Raw genomic sequence first — 20,776 nt, forward strand, 5'->3', positions numbered from 1 at the left:
TGGTTTTAGTGAATGGCTGAATTTTCCTACGCCCAGTGGAACTGCCCTGAAGCAGAGGAACTGTCCGGCAGGAAGGCTAGTAGCTTTAGAGTAGTGCATGATTTTCTCAAGAGAGAGAAGCCCAGATTCAGGCCTACTATCTCTTTGGGTTACCACTGTGAAGCACGTTCCTTGGGAATAGAAGGCCATGTTCCACCTTTCAGTTCCATATTTAGGAGACTTTTCTGATGTAATAGACACATTGTATCCCAAAAAGGAGTTTAGCAATTTGATGACCTAGTAAAACTCACTACGTGAGGTGTGAAAGCGGGCATGGCAGCCTTTGCAAACCCACCTTTCAGCTGTGTTAAGTATTTGTTGGGACTTCATAGGGCCCTTGGTGAATTCCATACCCCAAAGCTCAGTGATTGCCTGCAGACGATCCTATTCTCCCAGATGTAGCCACGGCTCAGAGAGGAGAACCAGGGCAAGTTCCCTATCAGGCTAACTGATTGCAATCAGCTGCCTAACACTCCGCACGCCCCATCTCCCCGGCTTCGGAAATACGGTGAGGGCAAGTGAGATTTGTATTCTTTAATGCCATGTTCCGGCAGTTGCACATGTTTGGGGGAAGAGTGGAGGAATCTCCAGCACGGCAGTCCCCCTCACTTATCGTGGGGGACACGTTCGAAGACCCTGAGCGGACGCCTGCAGCCTCGGAGAGTACTAAATCCTACACATGCATAACTGTGATGTTTAATTCATAAATTAAGGAGAGTAAGAGATTAATAATAATACCTAATAACAAAATAGAACAATTACAGCAATACAGTGTAAGAAAATTTACGTGAGGGGCGCCTGGGTGGCTCAGTCGGTTGGGCGACTGCCTTCGGCTCAGGTCATGATCCTGGAGTCCCGGGATCGAGTCCCGCATCGGGCTCCCTGCTCGGGGGGGGGGGGGGGTCTGCTTCTCCCTCTGACCCTCCTCCCTCTCATTCTCTCTCTCTCAAATAAATAAATAAAATCTTTAAAAAAAAAAGAAAGAAAAAATTTACGTGAGTATGGTCTCTCTCAAAATATCTTACGGTACTCACGGGCTTCCGCCGCTGTGAGGAGAGAACATGGCTCCAGGAGGCGAAGACGTAGAATGACGTAAGCGCTGACGTACGTAAGCGCTGACGCTCCTATCGGCCTTCTGATGATTCGTCAGAAGGAGGGCCATCTGCTTCTGAACAGTGGCTGACGCAGTAACTGACACTGGCGAAGGGGAAACTGAAGGCAGAGACGGCTGTATTCTTCTGGAATCCTGAGCCTGCGCGCCCTCCCAATTGGCCAGTGCTGCGCCGCCGGCTTCCAGCAACTCCACCCATAGGTGTACAGAGCTTCACTGCAGACCTCAAGGCCAGGAGCTGCACCTTCACAGCTCGCTTCACCATCCCGGAGACCTCAAGGCTCCAGGCAATGGAAATCGCTGACTTTCCCAAGTGGTGGGCCTCTTTGTCGGGTGGGCTGATTAATTATGATAGCTTTAACTTAAAAGTTTTCTCCTCATTCAAACCTGAAACCCAGACAATTCCCTCTTCTTGTGTGACACCCTGGGGTCACCACTGCAAAGAAAGATTTGGGATGGGGCGCCTGGGTGGCTCAGTCGTTAAGCGTCTGCCGTCGGCTCAGGTCATGATCCCAGGGTCCTGGGATCGAGCCCCACATCGGGTTCCCTCCTCGGCGGGAAGCCTGCACTCCCTCTCCCACTCCCGGGGCTTGTGTTCCTGCTCTCGCTATCTCTGTCTCTGTCAAAAAATAAATAAAATCTTAAGAAAAGAGAAAGATTTGGGATGAGTGAGTTTCTTTCTCTATTTCTACCAAGTAAGAAAGATGTGAGAATGTTGCAATCACTGATCATGAACATGCTGTTAAATACACTTATTTTATCTGAAAAGAAATGTTCGTTGCTGTTTGCTGTCTATACCCTTAGACGTCACAGTGAGTATTCCATGAGTACGTTCTTGGGGTCTCTTTGAGAATATTTTTTAAGAAAGAATTAACACAAAACACTGATGGCAGTTTTAAAAGTGGCCTTTTAAAATGAGTTTAATGCACTCTTAATTTTAACCACCTTATAGAACAGTATGACTAGATATAAACTAATATAGCACAAGCTGAGTGCACAAGTTAGAAATTAAATTTTTATTTTTTAATCTTTTGAAAGATTTTCTTTATTTAGAGAGCAAGAGAGAGTGCTAGTGGGCGAGGGGCAGCGGGAGAGGACGAGAGGATCTCCAGCAGACTCCCAGCTCAGCGCAGAACCCAATGCAGGGCTCTGAGCGCACAACCCCAAGATCACCATCTGAGCCAAAATCAAGTCGGTTGCTCAACCAACTTAGCCACCCAAGTCCCCCCCCCGGAAGTTAAATTTTTAAAGATGAAGTAGTGTTGTGACCCCAGGACCTCTTTCCCCCTTGGTACCCCTAAGAAACTCTCACTAGTATGCCATAGAAAACATTTTGGGAAACACTACGTTAGGTAGTTCTTTAAGGGGACAAAACAGCACAAGATGGCAGGGAGGCAGAATTTGCATGCATTTTGTATAATCACATGTTATAGTTAGTGGATGTATGTTTCCTCCCCTGGAGACAATAAGCACAGAAAACTCTCATGATGCAGCGAGCTGCAGCTCCATCAGCCGTGTGAACACAAAGGTAAACAACTAATACACTGACAACCACTCTGTTTTCCACTTTCAGCACAGTATTCAATAAATTATACAAGATCTTCAGCACTTTATTATAAAATAGGCTTTGTGTTAGATGATTTTGCCCCACTGTAGGCTAATTTAAGTGTTTTGATAAAGTTTAAGGCAGGCCAGGTTAACCTATGATGTTTTATAGGGTAGGTGTATTACATGCATTTTCAGCTTACAATATTTTCAACTTATGATGGGTTTTTCAGGGCATAACCCCATCATAAGTCAAGGAAGATCTGTACCTTCATCCCTGTAACAGTAGATATATGGTTTTATTTAACTTGAATTATAAGTTAGTGTATTTTGGTGAATTTTTGCAATCACATGGATAGCAAAACTTCATCGACACAAAACTCAGTTATCCCGAAATCTCAGAGACACAGGGGTTGACTCAGCATAAGAAACAAAATTGAAAGCGGCCTCTGGTTAACCAAATAAATATTGGCAAATCCATGCACTAAAGCTCATGCGCTTGATTCGATAGACAGCTCAGAAGCTGTTTTGGCCTATTTCACTTACTATTCTAAACTTAAAGATTAAAAACTACATAAGGGCGCCTGGGTGGCTCAGTTGGTTAAGTGACTGCCTTCGGCTCAGGTCATGATCCTGGAGTCCCTGGATCGAGTCCCGCATCGGGCTCCCTGCTCAGCAGGGAGTCTGCTTCTCCCTCTCCCGCTCCCCCCTCTTGTGCTCTTTCTCTCTAAAGAAAAAAAAAAAAACTACATAAAAAAGGAAGAAGTTAGATATATTTCTTCAAGGTTATAACATTAATATCATCAGTGAGTGAGTAGCGGCCAGTCCATCAGCAGTGAAGGAGGCAAACAGACCAAGAATGAGTGAGTAAAATCCCCTATATGAAGTACATACTTGACAATTTATGGCAGGGACAACATCCCAATAGCTGCAACTGTACTTCAGCCAATGTTCACAGTGATGACCCTGAGTCATCAAAGCAAGGAAATTAGGTTCAGAACATTCTGCAAGAGGGGAGGAAAATGTTAGGCAAACAGAAAATTACTGAATCTATTTATTTATGTGCCAGATGCTGTGCAGGTCTTGGGGACACACAAATACTGAGATAGCAGTTCCTGCTTTTAAGAAATTTATGTTCTAAGTCAGAGGTTTCAAAGCATGGTGAGGGAACCTATGAGGGTCCATGACATCCTTCCAGGGGATCTTCATGGTCAGGCTACTTTTTCCATAATACTAAGATGGCATTTTTTTTTTACTCTATTGGCATTTGCACTTAGGGTACAGAAGTAATGGTGGATAAAACTTAGCATGAATTCCTTAACATTCATCAAGGCAGTGGTACCCCCCCCCCGCACAGAAAAAAAATGCCAATTTGACAGTAGAACATCCTTGACAAAGCAGGAAAAATGATTAATTTTATTAAATTTCAACCTGAAGTATACATCTTTTTAATATTCTGTGTAATGAAATAGGTACACATAAAGTACTTTTGCTGAATACTGAAGTACGATGGTTGTCAGAGGAAAAACATTTGTGTGATTGAGTTGCAAGCTGAACTAGCCACTTTTTTCATGGAACAAAGTTTTTATTAAAAGAACGATTGACAAACTGTGGTTATTTGGCAGAGGTTTTCTCAAAAAAGAACAAAGTGAGCTTGTCCTTTCAAGGAGAACAACCGACAGTATTTATAGCCAATAATACAATTTGAGCTTTCAAATGAAACTTAGAGTTTTAGAAAACAAGAGCTTGTAGCTTCCCAATAATTAAAGACTTCTCTGATGAGAATGGTAGTGATATTAACAAATTTATTTTTTTGATATTATACAGTGAAATTGTCAAGTTGGAATGATGTATATAACTCAGCAAATCACTTTTTTCCAAATTACAAAATTGTATGATGTTACAAAATCATACACTGAGGAAAGATCCATTCAAAGTGGAAAATAGACCAATGGATTTTAATGTAACAAAATATAGAAAGTTCATTGATTGGCTTTCTGATTACACATTGAAAGCTCATCAAGTTTTAGCATAGTATTAAGAAGAATATCCTTGAAAAGGCTATTAAAATATCCCTCCCCGGGCGCCTGGGTGGCTCAGTCAGCTAAGCGTCTGCCTTTGGCTCAGGTCATGATTCCAGGGTCCTGGGATTGAGCCCCACATCGGACTCCCTGCTCAGCGGGGAGTCTGCTTCTCCCTCTACCCCTCACCCTACTTGTGTTCTCTCTCTCTCTCACTCTATCAAATAAATAAATAAAATAAAATAAAAATAAAATAAAATAAAGTAAAATAAAATATCCCTCCCTTCTCCAGATGTCTCTGAGACTGGACTTACCTCATATGTTTCAACCCAAAACAATTTATTGCAACATGTTAAATGTAAAGGCAGATATGAGAGTCCATTGCAAAAATGTAAAACAATGCTACTTATCTCTCTGAAATTTTTGTTTTGAAAAATATAATTATTTTCATAAAAATGTGTTTTTAGATGTTAACATGTAATACATTTGTATTGTTATTTTAAGCAAATCAATCAATAAGAATTTTAAGAATTTCTTAATTTTAATTTCTAATACAATAAATATCAGTTCTCTTCAGGGTCTTCAATACTTTTTAAGAATACAAAACATCCTGAGGCCAAAAAGTTTGAGAACCACTGGTCTAAGAACAAGACACAGATCTAATAAATAATTCTAACCTACTACATTAAGGGCTTTGATAGGAAAAAGTACAAGATAACATGGGAGGATAGAGGACAGGCATCCAGCCCAGTCTTGGAGACAGAAGGCTCCCTGGAGGAGGTTATCTCTAAGCTAGGACTTGATGGATGATAAGTTAGCATGCTAAGAGGGGTATGATGTTCAAGACGAAAGGAAGAACTTATACACAGGTCCAGAAGAAAGGATGGTTCAGTCATGAAAATAGAAGTTGGTGGAACTAGAGAATAGTTTATGACAATGTAGGTTGTTCTGATTATATAATTATTTCAATAAAATAAGTATATATCATTTCAATAAAATAAATTAGTAAAGGGTCAAAAATTGGCTCTGGTCTCAAGTATACATAATACTAGTGGGGGGGGTGAGGCAAGTGGGAAATGGTCTCTGGTATACTGTACCTATTTTATAGGAAGTCTTAAAAAACCACCTTAATAAGTTTTCACAAATATATGATTACAAGTTGTAATCTATAATCTGGGATATCTCTAAACTTAAGCCAAAAGACATTTTTCTTGTTTAAAAGAATTCTAATGAGATGTTTAAAGTCTGATTTGAATTTGAAACAATACAAGTTGAAGTTTAAAGCCTGATATTCTTCATAAATACTCAATTTCCATCCAGATCAGTGATAGTTATCTCATGAACTTGGGTTATATCCAACAGTGTTTGTTCTTTCTAAGTGACATACATTGTAATGTGAACTTCTCCACGTCTTGATGGCCTCTTTGTCATGTTTGCCATATAGCCATGGTTTCCTGTTTTTCTATTTCTTTTATGTTTTAATAGTGTCTTCCCATAGCACTAAAGAAAACCTTTAAATCAAATGCCCCAAGAGCTTGGTGTTGCCAGATGCCAAGGTAGGCATGTGTCCTGAAGGCCAGGCCAGGTCATCAGCAACTCTAAGAGGTATGTCCCTCCTCAAAGTCCCAGTTTATCCCATGGGTATTCATGAGCTGGAACAAAGCTCCTGAGAGTGATTTTTCTCTTTCTGGAAGGGGTTAAGAAGAAGCAGAAACAAATATTTATGGCTTAGAAGTTAGGCCTAGTACAATTGGTATCTTGGAATAGAAACCACCCACAATCATGTCACTGAAATCATTGAATGGCAGGCTACTGTTAAGTGTTAGAGAATTAGGATTTGCCATCAGGAGAATGCAGTGGCAAGGTCGTATTGCTACATTTCACAAACTTTATCCAATCCAAGTGGCCCTGTTTAGTTTAGAAATGTTTGTAGGGTACTCCAGAGAATATTTTTGGCAGGGATCATATCTATTAACTTATGTTTGCTGCATACGCATTGTTTTATCAGTATGTCATTTGCATTATATGTTGCATATTATTTGTTTATTTGTATGTTTTGTGGCTCCTGAGAATACTGAAGGACAAAATAATACAACCATGGGTGGATTATAGTTTGACATTTCTCACAGTATATTATATTTTAAGGCACTATCACGAACAACAAAAAAAGCAGGAAAATAGGTCAAAGCAGTAAAACAAATTTAAAACTAAGATCGATTTTGTAACTATGGATACCACCTATATCTCCTAGAAGATTTTAAAATAAATTAGACATGTAAATACGCTATATCCCTAGCAACTGTCTGACACCAGTGTGTATATAGTGAATGGTGTAGGAGTAAATGAATGGATGACTAAACTCTAACACATAGAAATGACAGATATCCACAGTTTCCAAAGGAGGCAATCGAGACACAATGAAGTGAGATCGCTTGTCCAACATACGCACAGCTAAAGAACAGTGGGACTGGGCTTTGATGTCAGGTAACCTGAATATAGACTCACTTGATTAACCTCTACACCATACTTTAATAGGATATAAAGGAAGTTTTGAGAGATCATTTATATTTAGGTACTGTGACATCTTCCCATCACATATGTTGATTAAATATTTAGTAATTATTTGTTGGATGAGAAGTCGGACACACATATATGGGTCTAACGTCCTCGCTGTCAATAATCACTTTCTGGGCTCATCTTCCTGGTGGCAGTGAGGGGAGTGGTGGATCAGAATCCCCGGGGGGAAATCATGACCAGCTCAAAGACTAGCGTGGTGGTCTTCATGTGAAAATGAGCACCCTGAGGAGCACCCTCTTCCACGCTTCCACACTGTGTCCCACTACTTCACGCTGCTGTCATGACCAAAGTAAATGCTCTTCCAGATCCTATCAAAACGTTCTTTTATGATTACCCTTTGCTTTGGTTTGCTTTTAATCCTACTGATTAATATATTTTGACGTTTCAAATGCTTAATAGGCAGTCAATTTTACTATTTACCACAGGAGGGCATGTGGTTTAAAGGGTTGAGAAATGACGATTTGGTCGTGTTTCCTCAAGGTTGTAATACTATCTGCTAGTGATAGTTGTAATAACCTTCCTGCGCTGGTTGTGTATTCTGGGAAATGGAAGCATGGGGATTCAGAGAGACAGTGTTTCTAAAGCTTGCTACAAACTTGAAGGCAGTACCAATGCCTGGGTGCATGGGGACTGTTCTGAGTCTGGTCATCATCGCACACTCTTTACTGTCAGTTGGACCTTCTTATGACATGTCGTCTAGAATGGCCAGCTTCTCACTCCCGGCTGTGGACGGAGGAATGGTAGTGCAAGGGCATTCAAGATGCTGCTTCATTCCACGTGGAATCTATGCCACTTCACAATTCTTTCCACGGCATTCTGTCCAGCGAACCTTCTAAAGAATGTTTAAAATGCCATTTCTCAGGCACCTGGGTGGCTCAGTTGGTTAAGCGTCTGCCTTCAGCTCAGGTCATGATCCCGGAGTCCCAGGATCGGGTCCCACATCAGACTCCCTGCTCAGCAGGGAGTCTGCTTCTCCCGCTGCCCCTCACCCCACTCTCGTGCTCCCTCTCTTATTCACTCTTAAATAAATAAATAAATAAATAAATAAATAAATAAATAAATAAAATCTTTAAAAAAATAAATAAAATGCCATTTCTCCACTTTCCCTGATTTTTCATATCTGCCCTTCTCCTGTCTGGAAAGTAGCTCTATGAGGGTAGGGAAGGGACCAAACTTGTTTTTCTCAACATTGTAGCTTCAGGAACTACTACAGTATCTGGTACATGGTAAATAATATTAAAGATGTGTGGACTAAATGAATGTATGAGTGACTGAATAAATGACCATCTCTTTGTGTGCTGATATCACAGCTTGGATTTTTTTTCTTTTAATCTTATTATCTGTATATGTTTGCCATTTTTTCCTATCCCTTTCAAAAGGTTGTCTCTCACAAACAAAGAATCCATCTCTGAAGTAGCTAATCCATAAACAACTGTGGAATTCTAAACAAAACCAAGCTTCTTTCAGAAATGGCAGAACTTGAAATGCCGTTTAATGGGAAATCAGATACTTGCTGACCATAGGATTTGAGAGAAGTTGCCCATAATTTTCTTTATTGCTAATTTAAATCCCAGTGGATTTCAAATGTTCTTATCCAGCTTCAACCTCTTTAGAGAAGGAGTACCACGTACCCTGACCGTGCTCTTAAGAAGCACAGAGATGAGAAATGCTGAATCAGGCAGCTTCGCAGGCAGTCCTTTCACCTGTTCTTGATCATCCTCACAACCCCTCCCATGATGTGGGGTGGGATTGGGGCACAATCATCTAAGACGCCAGGCCACGTGGGAGTTTTCCAGAAGGAATTACACAAGGAATTCTACCTCCCAAAGCACCTAACACCCCCTGTCGGTTTCCTACTGCTGTTGTAACAAATCACCACAACTTTAGTGCTTTAAAACAGCACAAAGTTATTATTTTACATTTCTAGGGATTGCAAGTCCTAACATCTAGGTGTCAGCAGAGTTTCGTTCCTTCTGGAGGCTCCAGGGGAGAATCCATTTCCTTGCCTTTTCTGGCTTCTAGGGACAGCCCACATTCCTTGGCTCATGGCCCCTCATGGCCCCTCCTTCCATTTTCAGAGCCAGCTGTGTACCTTCAAATCTCCATCTCTGTCCATCACCTCATCACATCTCTCTTACATCTTCACATCTCCTTCTCTAACTCAGACACTCCTGTATCCCTCTTATAAGGACCTTTGGGGTTACATTGAGCCCACCCTAGATAATCGAGGATAATCTCCCCATTTCAAAATCCTTATTAATCATATCTGCAAAGTCTCTTTTGCCAGATAAAGTAACATATTCACAAATTCCAGGGATTATGGCATGAAAAGCTCTGGGGGCTATTATTCTGCCCACCGCCCCACCCCACCCTTTTACTTCCTAATGGCCTCATAAAGTGGCATTCAGGTCCTCCCATCTCCCAGTGCCAAGCACATTCACTGATTGCTGGAGGCTTCTGTATCACTTCCTCCTTCTGAATTTTCCTTGGTCATCCCAGCTGGATGCACCTGCTTCTTCCTCACACTCCTTTGAGCAACCTGGACCTTCTCGAGGGTATTCCTTTCTGCTGCCTTACACCATATTGGTATGTGTATATATTACTTTCCTGACCAACCTGAGCCAGGAGCCCACTCTTTGCCCTCCTGGGACTCAGAACAGTGTGGCAGATTGCAGGAACTCAGCTGTTGCTGCTAGTTTGCAGCAGATGACTTGTGAGCCATTTCTCCCTGGGCCTGGTGCCCTCCAGATGTTTCCCCCAGAGTACTGGGACAGAATCCCTTACCCTCTACCCTAGAGCACCATTGCTAGCAAGTGATGGCTTCCCTGCCTGTGAACTGGTTGGATTCCACAATCACCATCTGCTTTGAATACATGGTCTCTGGGGGCTGCTGGTGGCCTGCAGAGGGAGACTGCTTTTACATCCCAGCTTTCCACCGTGCGCAAGCCAGGCTTCTTATTGCTTTGCCGTTTGCCGTGGCAGGGGCTGCTTGTCTGCAGTGCTGGCTGAGAAGCTCCACCTGTAAGCAAGCTCAGCTATTTCCAGTATAATTCTCTTCCCCTCAGGATGCCATTCTCTACATGTGTCGGAATGACTCACTTGCCACTTGCACTGGGTAAGAGCTTGAGCTTGGTGAAAAGGCACCGGCTGAGAATGTCCCAGTCTCATTTTCAACTACTCCCTTGGAAGGCCTCACCTTAACCCAGGTGGACTCTTACCTCCCCAGCTAGCCAAGAAATGCAGAAGTATGAGCTATTTAATTGCCAGGCTCTAGGTGAAGCTTGGAGCTGGGTCGAAGTGGATTAAAGGGCAGGGTGGCTTAGGGAATAAAAACATGAAATCAAAGTTTCTGCCCTGACACATTTCACAATCAACTGGGGAGAAAGATAAGTTACCAAGTCATTACAAAATTCTGCAAAATCTATCAGCTAAGTGCTATGAAGCTGGGAAAAAAAAATAAGTGGTTTACATCTCACAGTCTTCATCTGGATAAATTCAAAATATTAAAGATGAAGTCTTACAAATACTAGAGAAAACCCTGGGAGAATTTTTCTTATATAATCTCAGAATGGCAAAGCCCTTTCTTTCTTTCTTTTTTTTTTTTTTTAAGATTTTATTTATTTATTTGAGAGGGAGAATGAGAGCATGAGAGGGAAGAGGGTCAGAAGGAGAAGCAGACTCCTTGCTGAGCAGGGAGCCCGATGTGGGACTCGATCCAGGGACTTCAGGATCATGACCTGAGCCGAAGGCAGACGCTTAACCAACTGAGCCACCCAGGCGCCAGCAAAGCCCTTTCTAAATACAAATAGGACTCATAAGCTGCAAATGAAACAGTAGTTAAATTTAACTACATAAAAAAATATTCCCCACAGCAAAATCTATAATACATAAAGTTAATAAACAATTGCCAAACTGTAAAAGGATTTGTAAGTCATATTACATAACAAGACTAAATTCTCTAGTGTATGAAGGCTACATATAAATCAATAACAAAACACTAACCATCCCGATAGAAAAATGGGCAAACAATATAAGCAGACAGCTCATAGAAAAGGAAACGCAGATGGCCCTTACACATAAGAAAAAATGGTCCATATCACTTATAATAACAGAAATGCAACTAAAATTACACAGAGATGTACTCCTTTTCCTAAAATTTGGCAAAATTTAAAAAGTTGAAAAACACTTATGAGGAATCAGCAGCCCATTCATGTTACTGGTAGAAGTACCTATTGGTACCACACTAAAGCAGGCAAAATTTCAACCTCTATCGCAATTATGGACATGCATATCCTATGACTCAGCAATTCTGCTAGGAATTTATAGAAAATGACATCTATAGAAACTTATTTACTGCAGCACTGTTTCTATTATCAAAAGATTGGAAGTAATCATCAATAGGTGAATGATAAAAGAGTAGAGTGATAAATTATGATATTCACATACAATGGGATTCTGTGCCTTGCTCAAAAGGAATGGGGATGCTCTTTATGACAATTATGGAAATATTTCGAAGATATGTTAAGTGACAAAAGCAAGGCATAGAACAGTGTGTTCTGTGAGCTGCATTTTAGTATAAAAGAAGGGAGGAGTCAGCTACTGGTTGTTTTCAAGAATAAGCTCAGTATAGTTCTACTGGATGTTTTTGCTCATGCTATCCTTTCTCCATTTCTGCCTATTGAAAAATATTTATTCTTCCAGGACAATTTCAAATATTTCTTCCTTTATGAACTTTTATTGATCTCCTGGATTAAATACTCTCTTGATTGAAAAAAAGTGTAAAATTATTAAGAGAATAGTTTTAAGGTTTTGGGTGAGGGATCCTTCCTAAGGAAGACAATCCCTAAAAATTCATAAAGGAAGAAGATTGATTTAATTTTATAAGACATTTAATATTTTATATGGTCAAAGACATCATAAATGGACTTATAAGAAAATCTAACAGACTGAGCATCATATATTGATGACAAAGGCGTCCAGATTATATAAATAGCTCCTATAAACCAACAAAGACAAAACCAACAGTCCAGGGCGCCTGGGTGGCTCAGATGGTTGAGCATCTGCCTTCGGCTCAGGTCATGATCTCAGGGTCCTGGGATCGAGTTCTGCATCGGGTTCCCTGCTCAGTGCAGAGCCTGCTTCTCCCTCTCCCTCTGCCACTCCCTCTGCTTGTGCTCTTCTATCTCTCCGTCAAATAAATAAATAAAATCTTTAAAAAAAAAAAACAAAACCAACAGTCCAGTAGAAAAAAAGGGCCTATTTTAAGGACAAGTGCAGTTTGTTAGAAAAAGAGACAAGCAAATAAAAAATGTTCAATTTTAAATGAATATTTTTCTCCTTTTGTTGAGTAAAAAATAAAGAGATTTATACTATAATGGGGAAACAGTCAAGGATGTGGTGGGGGGTATAAATTGTTAAATTCTCTTTGTAAGGTAATTTGGCAGGAGTCATTGAATGCAAAAAATATGTATCACCTTCAACCCATCTATTGGACTTTTAGGCTTCTGTGCTCAGAGATACATACATATGCACATAGAAGCACTTAAAAGCATTGTCATTGTAACATTATTTACAATAGGAAAAAGCCAAGATCTCTTAAGGACCACCAATAGGGGAAAGTATGCATGAACCAAGATAAATTCATTCTGTTGTTACAGTGCAGTAATTTAAAAAATAAAGTAGATTTCTTCATATTTGCATGAAAAGAGCTCCAAAAGGAATGTCACTGAAGTACAGTATGTAAAATACTCTTCTGCTTATGGCCCTATAATGAGGCCATGTGGTAAGAAAGTGAGGGCAGCCTACAGCCAGGGAGGAACTGAATCCTGCCAACAACCACATGCCTGAGTGCAGAAGCAGATCCTTCTCCGCTCAGGCCTTCAGATGGTCACAGTCACAGCCCCAGCGAACACTTGGCAGCCCTCTGAGCGACCCTGAAGCAGGGAGCTCAGCTAGGCTGCACCTGGACTCCTGATCTAGAGAAAGTGAGATAATAAACATTGTTTTAACCCAGTAAAATAAAATAAAATAAAATAAATTATTCTGTTTATGGGGGGAAAGCTATATGTATGAATATATATGCGTGTATGGGATAAGTATGTGTCTGTGCATATACACAGAATATATGTAACTGTTTGTATACATACACATACATAAATACGAAAAGGTATATATATATATATGAGTTTAGCTTAATAACTGTCATTACGTCTAGGGAGGGGAGTAGAATTAGTAGTGGGGGAGGAGGGGCTTTGATTTTGTGCTCTATACCTTTATAAGATTTTGTTGTTTGTTGTTGAAAGGTAGTGGTGGGAAGGACCCAGTTCACACTTGGAGAAGGGATTTGATCTCAGTTAATTGGCCTCCCAGTGTGATATTTTTTCCACTGTTCCACCAAAAGAAAAGAAGAGGCACTTTCGGAATCAAGGGTGATTAAATAGAAATAAATATGAGAATTTTCCTGGCTATGAAGGACCCCACTGAATTTTCAGACATTTCCTCTTACAACTAACCTAAATAGCAATTATTGAAAGTGAGACCCATTTATTTTATGTGCAAGGAGTATGGCTGCACCTACCACCACTTAGCTAACTTAAAATTTGGAAAGAAAGGACTAATCAATACTGAGTAAGAAAAAAAAGAAGAAGAAGAAGATAGCAAGAGGGGAAGAATGCGGGGGGGGGGGGGCGGTCGAAAACGGAGGGCGAGACAAACCATGAGAGACGATGGACTCTGAAAAACAAACTGAGGATTCTAGAGGGGAGGGAGGTGGGAGGATGGGTTAGCCTGGTGATGGGTATTAAAGAGGGCACGTTTATGGAGCACTGGGTGTTATGCACAAACAATGAATCATGGAACACTACATCAAAAACGAATGATGTAATGTATGGTGATTAACATAACAATAAAAAATTTAAAAAAAAAATAAAGACTATTTCTTAACCCTTAAATGACACATTGCCTTAAATTACATGCTAGAATCATTTTAATTTTAAACAGTAACACAATATCAGAGGTTCATTTGATGTGAAATTTACTCTGACTTTTAGGTCCTTCTCTCTTATTCCTCTTCCTAACCAATAATTTGCTGTGCTTGGTTTCCTTTAATTTGCTTTAATTCCTATAGCATGGAGGAAGAGTGTTATATAGGGAATGTCATGGACTTTGAAGTCTGACATACCTGAGTTTTTATAGGTTTTCTGTGATTTGGAGAAATCATCTAACTTCTCTGCATGTCAGTTTTTCATCTGTCCACTGGCAAGAATAATAACTCATGGCAAGAAAAGAAATCACAATGAAATTAGAAAATATGAAGGGAATAAAATGAAAATACAACATATCAAAATGTGTAGGGTGCAGGTAAGGCAGCACTTAGGAATGTATCGTCTTTATTACATATATGAGAAAAGAAGAAAAACTGAAGATCAATTGAGCTTCCCAAGAAGCTAAAATAGGAAGTAAAATAAAACCCAAAGATATCAGAAGGAGTGAAATAGTATAGCTAAGAACAGAATCAATGAAAAAATATGCACATACATACAGTAGAAAATGATCAGTAACATCAAATGTAGTAAAAATAAAAATTGATAAACCCCTTTTATGTAAGAACGAACAAGAATGAACAAGAAAAAAAGAAAATACAGACTACCAAGATCAGAAAAGCAGAAATCTTAAGGCCATTAAAATGATGAAAAACAATATCAATTTCTTAGGTTTGTGAGAATTCATTGAAGCAATATACTTAGAGCACCTAGTATAGTAACATGGCTTATAGAAGCCATTCATATAGTTGTTGTTACCCTTTGATTGAGCACATGCTCTGTGCTGGACACTGGTAATCCTCAGGTGAGTTGGTGGTTATGTGTGAAAGTGGGGGGATAAACATGGCTCTGGCCTCCACAGAGCAGAACCCAGTGGTGAAGACAGAGGAATTTTTAAAATTACATACAAAAATGTGAAATTACATGGATGACAAGTGCTACAAATAAGAAGTGGAGCATGGAGCTGAGTGCATGTAAGTGCCTATAAAAAGGTTCACTGACCTAGTGAGGGAGGTCAGGGAAGGCTTCTCTAAGGAGCTGAGATGCTATCTGCAGGGCAAGTAGACCTTAACTAGGTGAAGTTAACTAGTAAGTGCTTTCGGCAGGCGAAAGAGGAGGGGAAAAGGTCCTGCATTTGGAAGAAGCATGCTCTGATGTGACATCAGTGTGGCCGAAACTGGAAGATAAGGATGAGGGGGTGGCTAGATCCAGCTGAGGAGATGAACGGGGGCGACTTTGTGGGACCTTGTAGGCCATGCCAAGGAGTTTGATCTTTATCCTAAAAACAATATGGAGCCATTTAAGAATTTCAGGTATGGGTGGGTAACATGACCAGATCAGAAAAGATCACCCTCCAAGTAGTGTGAAGCATGGACTGGATGAGGGGCCTATTGGATATACTGACGCCAGTCGGGTGACCACTGATGTTGCACAGGACAAAACAATGTAACTATTGTTTGTAATATGAATTAAACTGGAAGTGACTCAATAACGCCCGTCAATAATGGACTGGTTAAATACATCATAGTAATAAAGAATGGATTACCATGCAGCTATAAAGGGAATGAGAAATATTAATCTATGCTGTTATGGAGTTATCTCCAGGTTATATTGTTAAGTGAAAAAAGCAAAATGGAATGGAAAAATTGTGTGTATATATGCTGTTTATTTAAAAGAGGTAGGAAGGATATACATATATATATACGCATATATATATATCCTATCCATATACACATATATATCCTATCTATGTATATGTGTGTGTATATATATATCCTATCTCTCTCTCTATATATATATACATATATCTACTGCATTTTTAAAATAGAAGGCTAATTTGCAACGGCGTGGATGGAACTAGAGGGTATTATGCTAAGCAAAATAAGTCAGAGAAAGACAGGTATCATATGATCTCACTGATATGAGGAATTCTTAATCTCAGGAAACAAACTGAGGGTTGCTGGAGTGGTGGGGGGTGGGACGGATGGAGTGGCTGGGTGACAGACATTGGGGAGGGTATGTGCTATGGGGAACGCTGCAAGTTGTGTAAGACTGATGAATCACAGACCTATACCTCTGAAACAAATAATACATTATATGTTAAAAAAAAATAGGAAGGGAAAAATGAAGGGGGGAAATCGGAGGGGGAGACGAACCATGAGAGACTGTGGACTCTGAGAAACAAACTGAGGGTTCTAGAGGGGAGAGGGGTGGGAGGATGGGTTAGCCTGGTGATGGGTATTAAAGAGGGCACATTTTGCACGGAGCGCTGGGTGTTATACGCAAACAGTGAGTCATGGAACACTACATCAAAAACTAATAATGTAATGTATGGTGATTAACATAACATAATAAAATAAAATTTTAAAAAAAGTTAAAAAAATAAAATAGAAGGCTAAACCTGGGCAAAAGAGTTAGAGAAGGAAGGGGGAGGAGAAAGAGAGGCTAAAGTTGTCTGAAAACAAGTTGTTTTGTAGATTTGATTTTGGGACCAAATATTTTACATAGATATAAATCAAAATTAAGTATAAAAAATCAATCCTAAAAACCAAAACCAAAATGAAACAGATGAACCGAATTATGTATTTAGTGGCATAATCATAAAAATGAATTAATTGAAGTGACTTTAAAACTGCAGCCCTTTGGGATCTATCTAATAACAAAGAGAATTGAAAAAAAATCCTAAAGTGATTTTAACATTTTTATTGTTATTCTGAGAGTATTATGTATGAATGACTTCAGAAACCGATTTCTAACCTGCACACTCCGACGTCTCTTGATGATAGAAGGTTGGATTACGGTGCTGATAGTAATCCAACTAAGTAATCCAAGATTGAAGAGATACTTAGATAAAACTGACCAGACTTCATGCTCAGTTGTCCATGGGGCTAGAGGTCAGGGAGGAGTCTAAGATGCTTTTGAGGTTTCTGGCTGGCATCATAAGATAGATGGTGATACTGTTCGCTGAACTAGGAGAAATGAGAGGATCAAGTTTGGGGCGCAAAGGTGATTTTGGTTTGGAGCATGTTGAGTCTCAGGTCTCTGGGACATCCAGGTGACATCAGGTGGCTGCAGGCAACACAGGCTCTCTTCTGTTGGTTTTCCCCTTCTTCCTCCTTAGCATAATTTTTTTTTTTTTTTGAGATGGGGATGGGTGGGGACTACTTTTCTAGTTTGTAGTGTCACTTAATATTCTATTCTTGTTTCAGAGATCTTGGTAGTCATGCCCAACTTGATGTCATCTGCACATTTTGTAAGAATGTTTTTACTCCATTGTCCAGCAAACTGGGACAAAACAGGTGTATTCATTAACCACACCTTGAGTGCTTACTATTCCAATCACTGTATTAGGTACTTACACTGTCTACTGTTTACACCTTTCTTACAGAGTTACTCACACTTTTATAAAGATATTATTCTCTCCAGTATACTAACAAAGAGACTGAAGATCAAGAAGAGTAAGTCCCTTGCCCAGAGTTACAAAGCTGTACAGTAGCAGTCAGCATCTCTAGTCTGTTTTCTGTCATTACGTCTTTGTTTTTCAAAGTCTGGGTGATGACTTAGGTGCTTTGTGGTCATGGCATTTAATTGCACTGACTCACACAGTAAGAAAGCTCCTGTGTTATTTTCATCCAACCTTCTGACATGGAGAACAACTCAGTTAGGAGGTAGTGTGTCTTAACCCCCTCTCTAACACTTGCTAATCTCTGTTTTTATCTAGAGAGCTTACCCCTGAGGGTCAGAGTCTTGAGCAAATAACAGTGTAGAGCAGGAGTTTAATTACATTATCTTTTTCTCATTATGTTTATCTTAGGGATACCTTCTATTTATAAGTGATATTAGTGTTTCCATTTGTATAGCAGTAAAGAATTTCATTGAAAATAAATCTAAATAAAAGAAACAGAGCTAAAGAAAACGATTACATAAATAAAAGTAATGGTGGTTCAATACATGACAGTGGGTTCCAATGGCTGACCTCTGGAAAACAAGGCTCCTTACCAAACCTCCTCCCCCAATTATGGGTGTTGCTGCTGGCTTACCTCTCAAACAGAAATTGAAGGTCTTCTCTTGACCAAGAAGGGATCTGTTACCATCTCACTTGGGAATTTTTGTCACTGTTCACCGGTGAATGTGGCTCACCAGTGAGCTTGTCCCAGACCTCAACTGCTGTGGGCCAGATGGTATCTTATTCCCCATTGATCAGACTGGCAATGTAGGAAGGAATCATGGCTTTTGGCTGCCCACTGTGTCTCCCATGCCAGGGTTTCAGGAAAGAGCTGAGAGCAAAGTGTGTATCACCAATAAATCATGGTAGTTAATAGGTAAGACAATGGGCTAATTTGGAAATCTTAGCCTATCCAGGTGATTTTTTTTTTTACTAACATGCATTCTAGTATTAAAACTATATTGACTAGTCTAATTTCCATCCAGTCCTCTTTTTTAAGCTTCTAATTCTGCAGTCTTTTATAATAGTACCATGTCTGTACATTTTGTTCGTTCTTCACCATCACAACCCCTTCCTGGGACAGAAGCTATATTCAGAAGATCTGTGAGAAATGGTTGTAGATGGGCTGCCTTTAAACATTTTTATGTGTTCTAAACACAAAGGCAATAAAAATTCCCAATGCCACATATATTTTTAAAGATATCACTGTCACATGAAATAATTTTGCTTGTGTGTCCCCTAGGGAACTGAAAAGTACATTATAGTCACTGTAATCCTGCTGGGAGAGAGACAGTATCTTCTCTTTATTCTTTGTTATGCCTGATACTATCTGTTCAGCATATTATTAAGAAAAGAAATCTGTATCTAGAAAAATGCATCTGTATTCCTCTCATTTCCCATGAGCACCACAAAACCAGTATTTTTTGTTTTTTTTTTAACCATTGGGACTTGCAGAGCAGGGTCCAATGCCTGAACAATATTAGGGTTAGGTTTTGCATTTTTGATGTATTAAGTGAAGGTGGAAAATACTGGTAAATATGTCTTCTTAAGTCCACAAGGTCAAAGAAAAGACAGGTTCCATCTTCCTGGGCGGGGTACCGCCAGCACTACACCCGCTGTGCTATCTGTCACAGCACCTGAGAATCTAGTTTCATCACAGGCGGGACACGAGGCAGAGGCCTGACTTGTGCACCTCGTACAAGGTAAATATCCCCACTGTAAAAATGGAAACCCATCCCATGCTGCTGCACAAGCCGGCTGAGTGTATGCAGCCGGCAGTGGGTGTGTGGGGGGTGTAGGTGGGTAGTGTTTTCCCCCTTCGCGGCTGCAGCGGGGGCCCTTAGGGTCCCCCAGGCCCTTGACTCCCGGCCCTGCCCTGACCATTGTCCGCACACCTCTTCCCTCCAGCTTCCGGGCCGCGGGCGAGATGATTTGCTGCAGATGACATCAGCTCTGGGCCAACGGCTGGAAGAGCGGAGGCAGCCACCGCGTGAGGATGTGCCGGGTGGTCCTTTCCTCCTCCTCTTCCTCCTCCTCCCGGCTCCCAGCCTAGTCTCCGTATAAAAGCGGCGCCGCCTCCCCGCCCTCTCTCACTCCCCGCTCCTCTCCGCCGCGCGCTCTAGGAGAGGGCGGAGGGGGAGGCGGCGCACAGCGCCAGGAGGAGGGGGGACGCAGGGGGCGGAGCCGAGACAGCACCTTCGGAGATAATCCTTTCTCCTGCCGCAGAGAAGACGAGCGGCGGGACCCGGACACTTCGCCGAGGCATAGCGGGCCGGCAGGATGGCGACCGTGGTGGTGGAAGCCGCCGAGCCGGAGCCGTCCGGCAGCATCGCCAACCCGGCGGCGTCCACCTCGCCTAGCCTGTCGCATCGCTTCCTCGACAGCAAGTTCTACCTGCTGGTGGTCGTCGGCGAAATCGTGACCGAGGAGCACCTACGGCGCGCCATCGGCAACATCGAACTCGGTAAGAGGCCCTCAGCCCCCAGGGGACGCGCTCGAGGAGACGGGCAAACGCGACCCCACCCAGGGCGCGACGGCCACCCTCCTTCTCAGGAGCGCCCCGCACCCGCACCTCTCCCCGCCACCCCCCACACTCAGTCCGGATTCTTTTTTGGGGCTAATTACGTAGAATAATGCGAGTTTAATTAGATTTGAGACCCAGCGGGAGAGTCTCTCCTAACCTTGAGGGCTCTGTCATCAGGCTGGGTCTGCAGATCCGAGCTGGCCACCGCCTCCCCCGCTAAATGAAATGCAGGTGTCGGAGGAGCAGAGAAGCCGCGATAAAGCCCAAACCGCAGAGAGCAAAAGGGGCGGAGGGAGGGCTTGATGCCAACACAGCTTTTAGTCCTCTCCTGTCCCCCGCAAAATACTGGGACTCCCCTCTCCCCCTCGCCGGCAGACCATGTGCCAGTGCCCGCGTGGGAATCATCCTCACCGCAGTTACCTCAGCGCCCGAGAAATGCCTTTTCTGGCTTAAAACCTCCCGATTTGTTCTTTC

At 41.5% G+C, this 20,776-nt stretch overlaps 1 protein-coding gene across 1 annotated transcript in view; it reads left to right on the forward strand.

Moving 5' to 3' along the window:
• The first annotated feature begins 19,852 nt into the window (after positions 1-19,852).
• Positions 19,853-20,776, forward strand: part of MAP1B (microtubule associated protein 1B) — a 92,854-nt gene continuing 91,930 nt past the window's right edge. Inside the window, exon 1 of the mRNA XM_045896252.3 lies at positions 19,853-20,242. Coding sequence (XP_045752208.2) covers positions 20,059-20,242 — 184 coding nt within the window. The 5' untranslated portion in view covers positions 19,853-20,058. The remainder of the gene's footprint in view (positions 20,243-20,776) is intronic.

Source organism: Mirounga angustirostris, unplaced genomic scaffold, assembly GCF_029215605.1.
Source record: "Mirounga angustirostris isolate CCGP_5_RB_7025 unplaced genomic scaffold, mMirAng1.0.hap1 SCAF_7, whole genome shotgun sequence".
Lineage (NCBI taxonomy): Eukaryota > Metazoa > Chordata > Mammalia > Carnivora > Phocidae > Mirounga > Mirounga angustirostris.